Source organism: Heteronotia binoei, chromosome 14 (assembly GCF_032191835.1).
Source record: "Heteronotia binoei isolate CCM8104 ecotype False Entrance Well chromosome 14, APGP_CSIRO_Hbin_v1, whole genome shotgun sequence".
NCBI lineage: Eukaryota > Metazoa > Chordata > Lepidosauria > Squamata > Gekkonidae > Heteronotia > Heteronotia binoei.
The window spans coordinates 2,586,526-2,593,088 of NC_083236.1; the positions used below are offsets into that span (position 1 = coordinate 2,586,526).

The window sequence follows — 6,563 nt, forward strand, 5'->3', positions numbered from 1 at the left end:
AAAGGTCAGCTGGGAAAACCCAAGTCAATCTGAGTCTTGTGGACTGAAGGGGGAGAGACGGGCCCAGCCCCACCCCAAAAGAGGGAGGGGAGGCTGAGCCTGGCGGGGCTGCTGCTTGCTGGGCAAGGTCCCAATCCACACAGAGCAGCAGAGGTGGTTTGCTGTTGGCTGCCTCTGGGTCCTTCCTGGTGGTCTCCCATCCAAGCACTTCCCACGGCCCCCCCTGCTGAGTAAAAAAGCTCCACAGAAAGCTCATGTAAGTGAACTGAAGCTCCTCCAAGAGCACAGCCATGCCAGAGCGCTGCACTCCTTCACTCTGCCAGGGCTTGTGGAGCACTTCCCAGTGGGTTGAGCTCTCTACTCAAAAAGAGAAAAGAGTATCTCAAAACGTGCAGCTGCCTTGTACAGTCAGCAACTCTCCAGGGTTTCAGGGAAGAGCTCTTTCACCATCCCTACTCATGGGAGAGGCCAAGGATTGAGCCTGGGGCCTTTCGCCATGCAAAGGCCTGGTTCCCCCCGAGAGGGACAGAGCAGGGCAAATGGGATTGCCAGGGATGTTCAGCAACTCATGATTGTGCTGAACAAAAGTATGGAGCTGCTGGCTGTGAAAATGCTGGCCTTGTTTTTAACAAGCAGCTTGATGCCTTCGCTTGTTCTGTACTTAGGTGGAGACCTGTATTCAAGAAGCCAACCACATTCTGAATATACTGGTCCAAGTACTGCCACTAAGCTGCAAGCTGTTGAGAAAAGTGAGTGGACATGCATATAAATGTCACCAGATTTACCAATTTCTGGTCGAAAGACCATTTTGATTCCTTCTAAAACACCTTTCTTGCAGCACAGAGCAGGAAATGGCTACCTTAGAGGGCGCCATCTGTGGAGAGAAAACGGCTTCCACGTCACCAAGAAAGAGTGCAGCAGCCCAGAAGGGAGCACCGACTCGCTTGAAATCAAGTCCTTGAAACAACATGTAGCAAAACTCACATTTTTGGAGAACAAACATTTCTAAGGCCGTTATTTGGAATCAAAGAGATTTCCATATGGAAGTTGCATGCTAAGCCCCTCCTAATTGCTTTCTTTTGAGAAAGGTGAATCCAGGTTAGAAACAAGCTCCTGTAACCTTTTCACATCTGATAGATGTCATGGTACTTGGCAGTTAACAAAAGCAAGTCAGCTTTTAATGGCTGCATATTTTTGTAATATGAATATATTTCTTCACTTATTAATACTGCTATTTTTATAATCTTGTACGTTTGTGAATGTTTTGGTCTTCTGCTCCAAAGATGCTGCTGGGGCTGCCCATACACCGAAGTGGGAGGGAGACTCTTAGAGATGCTGCATGGTGGGGAGGGGCTGGGCTGGGCTTTGGTGCCAGGATCCTGCCCCCACGCCTGCAGGTGAAGAAGGGGGGACGGGGCCAGACAATGCCAATGAAGGGCCGGACTTGGCCCACTTCTTCTGGGTCCATTCACTGATTATGAGAAAGGTTTCATGAGAGCCTTCTGGAAACATCTCTTTTTAGAAATACATTTGTCAACTAAGCTAAAATGAAAAATGTTAATAGCACTGAGAAAGCCAGTTACAATTAGCTTATTTTATTATTCTTTTGATATTATGCAGCCCTTTATTCTAGAAGAATTTGCACCGTGTGATCCAGGCACATTGAATCAAGCAAGTTCAACTAATTCCAGGAAGTTCAAGCAACTCAGTGTGCTTCGGATCACAGTCTTAAAATTGTGGCATCACAAAGACAGTTTTAACCATTTAGGATGTATTTTGAATTGCTTGTAGTGATCTGAAGCCAGTCACTACAACAAGGGCATGACTTGATTTTTTGACACTAAAAGTACTTCAGGCTTGTTCTGAAAGGGTGCTTGCTGTGTTAATGGAAACCTCATTTCACTCTTGCATGCTGGTCCTGAATTTCAACATTGTGATCTTGGCATCATCACTACGTATGTTGAAAATGGTAGGCAGCCATCTCTTAGGAACATCACAAATGGCCGTGTGGTTGCCACCCTCCTCCTTTGCCAGACCTGATGTGCTGTCGCAAGCAGGGGAGTCCCAGTCCCAGTCCCGCTTGGCTCTGAGATGCACCTGGGGGGGGGGGGGCAGCAGCAGGCACTTGGCCATTCTCCCCACTGGCCAGAACCAGGCTGCCCCCTGAAGGAAGGAACAGCCACTCACATAACGATTCAACACCCCTTCTTGTCTGGCACTTCCCTTCCTCCACGACCCTCTCTCAGGGCATTCCAGGGCAGCGGGCAGTTGTCCCCCAGAAGCAGAATTACAGGAGGCTTTTATGGGCTGCAGGGAGCAGTGAGAGACCTGTGGATGGAAATTACTGCTGGATCCAAGCCCTGCCAGTGAATGTCTGTTTTGCGGGTGGATTCCCCATCCAACTTGCTGGAAGTGGATATTTCAAGCATTTGAATCTTCATCCTAGCAAGATCACCATCATAGTTCCTCATTAATTAAACAACACTGTACTAATGAAACATGGATCTTAAGAAGCTTTTATTAGTATTAAAATCTAGTTTTTAAGGGAACAAGATAGTATTTCAGTACTGGCCCTGTGCGGTATTTAAGGGTAGGATCAAGTTACCTCTGAGGGTAGTGTTCAGTCCTGCACATGCTTCCTTAAACATTACATGTTTAGGATTAACATTCAGTGATTTAGGTCAGTTTGATGAAAAGTAATAGCTTCTCAATCATGTTGCTACATGTATCCAGCCTCCAGCATCCCTTTTAGGATACCCCAGAAGTCATGTCACAGGCTAACAGGAAACTGTCCTCCGCATTTCAGCTATGAAATATTTCATTCTTCTGTGTATTGTTATCTGCTGTGTGTAGAACTAGGTTATCACAAAGTGGAATTAAAACGTTTTGACATTAGCTCTTCATATTCTTTCCGTGTCAGAAGCCCCTGAGTTATACTTTTGCTTTCTTCAAACTTTGGTAGTACAACTGCAATGTATCCATCTGTGGAGGGCTAAAAAGGGGAGAAAAAACCCCCCACAGAAGTGAGACCAGAGGGCGGGGGGAGGTGGGGAAAGAGACTGAGAGCCAGTTAGCAAGGCTTACCTTTTGCTGTATGAGGGAGGGGTTGTTGAGGATGCTTTCATTCACTTCTATCAATCTCCCTCTAATGCAGCTGCAGAGAATTCGCAGTTTAGTAAAAGCAGGAAGACAGATTAAAGACCATAAACACAAAACTCTTATTGACTTACCTGTATATTGTATACTGTTCCCCATCAGAGCAGAAAATGTGACACAGAGGGGCAAGTTCTGTTAGAAACTGAGCACCCTAAGAAGAAGCATAGTATAAGAAAGTTAGAAGCTGGCTACTGTTTGCTACCTACAGAAGTTCTCAAAGATTTAAAGGACAGAACAAAACTTTCTATAAGAAAATAGGAATCATCCTATGGATTATTGATTCCCATGTCTTCCCCTCCCTTTTGGCTGGAGCCAATTTTGGCCTATCTCATGGACACAGTAGTGGGCTTTAAATCGAGGAAACCAATCCCTAACATGCCTGAATCTCAGTAGGCTGGACCAGGCACCTCATTGACTTTGCAGGATAATAATAATATTGAGACCTTGAATAGAAAAGAGGAGAAATCAAGACATAAAGCTTTGAGGCAGGTAAGCCCTTTACTTGATTTGCTGCTCAAATCAGCTGACAATGATGCATTCAGAGGGCAGTCCATAAATTTTAACAAGCCTAAACTGAGTCTTATGGTACTTTAAATGACTGTAAAGCTGGGGTTTTCAGCCGAGCTGAGAATTAAGTAAGCCATACCCGTTTTGACTTCCCAGAGACTTTATTTTCCAGCCGACTACAGTTTGCGCTGATCTGGTAACTAATTCTCTCAATTGCTTTTCCCTTCTGTAAAAGAGGATGGGCGTCTGCTAGAGCAACAACACAAATCCTATAAGGAAAGAAAATGAGCACCATTATCCACTTAGGCTTCGTTTCAGGAATCCATTCAGTCTTGCGTGGCCAGGGTAGCAAATACAGAGCAGGCCTTTCAGTGAACTCACGCTCTCCCATGCATGTTTTATTTGGGGCAATGCAGCCTGCTTTATACCCCAGCCCTTGCTCAGAAGTACAAAACGGAATTAGAACAAAGAGGATGTATTGGGAAAATGCCAGGGTGGCCTCAATAGAGCTCTGCCTAATTTTACCAAAAGTGCTGCCTCACTCACAGTAAATTTCAACTTGACACACAAAGACAGAGTTTGCAGTGTATACTTGGATCTGCATGATTTTACACACTCATTTAAGGCAGCTCAGGCCAGTTGTCTCCTCAGCTGGATCAATGATAGAACAGGTAGCTTCTCTTGAATGAAGCTACACAAAATAATGGCGGGTACATGGATAAGGAAAGCTCAGGTGCTCACCAGTCCTCTTCATCCTCCAAACTCCATTCATTTGAATGAGGGCAGCCAATGACAAGCCTTGCCTTACAGTGGCCCCACCCCCTTTCTGAAAAACCCACCCCAAAGGGAAAAACAGGCACCATGTTGGGGAACTCTAGAGTGGAGTATAAAGGTTATAGGGCAACTGACCCCATTCATGTTGAGGAGACCATGTAGTATGAAGTTGGAGAAGACTGGCAGCAGTTTTTTCTTAAGAGCAATATAATCCTATTGTTTTGTAAAGGTTTCAATTAAATGGGATATGTATCTTGGTTCTGATAATGGGGTTTAATCACAGTGATGCAACTGAGCCCTGAAATAACCAGCTTAAACTATTATTTTCTTCCATTTTATCCTCATAACCCTGTGAGGTAGGTGAGGCTGAGAGTGCGTGATGACACAAGGTCACCCAGCAAGTTTCCATTGCAAAGCAAGGATTTGAACCTGGGCTCCTACCTAGATGGGACAGTGTGACCACTACATCATGCTGGTTCTTGTTATTCCATTCAATGCATGTGTTTTCATCCTGGGATTGTAAAAACATGTATTTGAGGATGCAGCCTATGCCTGCCCACTTAGTGCCCCACCAAACACTATCTGATTTCCAAATAAACATTCAAAAGAATAGGCTGTAAGAATTCTTACCTGTTAGAATGCTGTAATATGCAGTGGTCTTCACATGGATTACCCTTTACATCTAGAAAGAAATAATTACATGAATACTTACAGACAAATGTGCATTGGCTGGGCAGAGAGAGCCTTCCTTTACTAAGAAGGCAAACTTACTTTGATGTTACCCCCCCCCCACACACACACCCAACCCTGTTTTTCCTGCTATCTATATAACTCCATGGAAGTATGTAGCACTTTACAGACTAAAATAAGTGAAGCAGTCATAGCCTAAGAGGCTTGCAGTTTTTTGACAGCAGAGAAAGTAGCAAAGGAGAAAAGGGTCACATGTGAGTATGCTTTGTTTCAACTGGGGAGCAAAGCAGAGGTGTTGAGCCAAAGATGGGTCTTGCCAGAAGATGCATCTAACAGAATGTGCATGGAATTTGACTGTGTGGTGGAAATACAGTTTCCACAAATTTTACAGGCTGCAAAAAAGCATCTCTGGAATAAAAAATGGAATTAGAGCTGCAATCCAGTTTGTTCATGTCTCAAAGCACAACCACAGACTTCACTTTCATTTCAGAGTCCTGTGGAATACGTTCAACGGTGCCCAGCATAATTGCTATGTATGTGGAAGATGAGAAGGTGTATGTATGCACACAGCAGGGAGGGTGGAAAGGAGAAGGGCAAGCAGGAACCAGCTCTGCAGCCAGAAATGTTGTGCCCACGCTCCCGTCATTGGCACAGATGCTGAGAGCTAACACTAGTTTTCTTTGCACAGAGTTTGGGCTGGGGTCCGCCTGCGCTCTTTGCGGCTCCTTCTGCCACCGTGTACAGGGAAGGGAGGGCCAAGGGGCAGTAGTGGCACCAAGAGGTCAAAGAACGGCCTGGCTGGCCCGGGCACAGGACACGCCGCCGGCCGAGCCATCCATGTTGCTGCGGGAAAGAGCCGCCGCCTCTGCCAGCCTCGCCCGGGTGGGCTGCTTTTCGAAGGAGCAGGACGCACCTGGCTTGTACCAGCGAGTGAAGTAGCGCTCCGCCACGCCGGGCATGGTTGCCGGGGTTTCGGGCACGTCCGCCGCCATGCTGCCCAGAGGGGAGGGCGACCCGGATGCACTCGCGGGCGTCCCCGCGGCACTTCCGGGGCTCCACCGGCCCGAGACGCAGCGCCGGCTCCTCGGCTTCGGGGCCTCCCGCGCAGGCGCGCCTTTGGGGGCTGGTCTGTGCAGCGACGCCCCGCCCCCCAAGCGCTCCGCCAACCAGCGCGGCGCCAAAGGCCCGGAGCCCGCCTCCGGAAGTGCGTTTCGGCTTGCGATAAAATTGTACAAAATAGCTTTTTTTAAAAAGACATCCACAACATCACTTTGGAACAAAAATATACGGATAACTGCCTATAAACCAAATAAATTATTATTTTTAAAAAATTCCCGAAGTTGGGAGAATAACATGGGTGGGGGGCGAGAAGACAAAGCTAAGATTCTGCCAGCCCTTGTAAAACTACGTTTGCATCATGATCAGTTTAGGAAGAT

The 6,563-nt window shown here is 46.6% G+C and overlaps 2 protein-coding genes across 3 annotated transcripts in view; one reads left to right on the plus strand and one right to left on the minus strand.

Moving 5' to 3' along the window:
• The window catches only part of CTNNAL1 (catenin alpha like 1), a 71,783-nt gene extending 70,536 nt beyond the window's left edge, over positions 1-1,247 (plus strand). The window contains exons 18-19 of the mRNA XM_060254503.1: positions 666-749; positions 839-1,247. Of these exons, the coding sequence (XP_060110486.1) occupies positions 666-749; positions 839-1,009 (255 nt within the window). The 3' untranslated portion in view covers positions 1,010-1,247. The remainder of the gene's footprint in view (positions 1-665; positions 750-838) is intronic.
• A 1,253-nt stretch (positions 1,248-2,500) lies between these two features.
• Positions 2,501-6,233, minus strand: ABITRAM (actin binding transcription modulator). 2 transcript variants are annotated; one of them, XM_060254518.1, is made up of 6 exons: positions 6,041-6,233; positions 5,068-5,119; positions 3,803-3,932; positions 3,231-3,307; positions 3,085-3,154; positions 2,501-2,992 (listed from the first exon to the last, which is right to left on the minus strand). In XM_060254518.1, exons 1-6 carry the CDS (start codon positions 6,117-6,119, stop codon positions 2,864-2,866), a joined length of 537 nt encoding a protein of 178 aa, XP_060110501.1. In that variant the 5' UTR covers positions 6,120-6,233; the 3' UTR covers positions 2,501-2,863. The 2 variants fall into 2 exon arrangements, with proteins under 2 accessions (XP_060110501.1, XP_060110500.1); XM_060254517.1 differs by having other exon boundaries at positions 2,501-3,154; positions 6,041-6,213.
• Between the last annotated feature and the right edge of the window lie 330 nt (positions 6,234-6,563).

Excerpts from the sequence above, each read along its gene's own strand:
- ABITRAM (XM_060254517.1), bottom strand. The coding sequence starts at position 6,119 with ATGGCGGCGGACGTGCCCGAAACCCCGGCAACCATGCCCGGCGTGGCG. Across the intron at positions 3,933-5,067 it reads ATATTACAGCATTCTAACAG|GATTTGTGTTGTTGCTCTAG; the intron begins GTAAGAATTCTT and ends CTTTCCTTATAG. Across the intron at positions 3,308-3,802 it reads TCTCTGGGAAGTCAAAACGG|GGTGCTCAGTTTCTAACAGA; the intron begins GTATGGCTTACT and ends GCTTCTTCTTAG.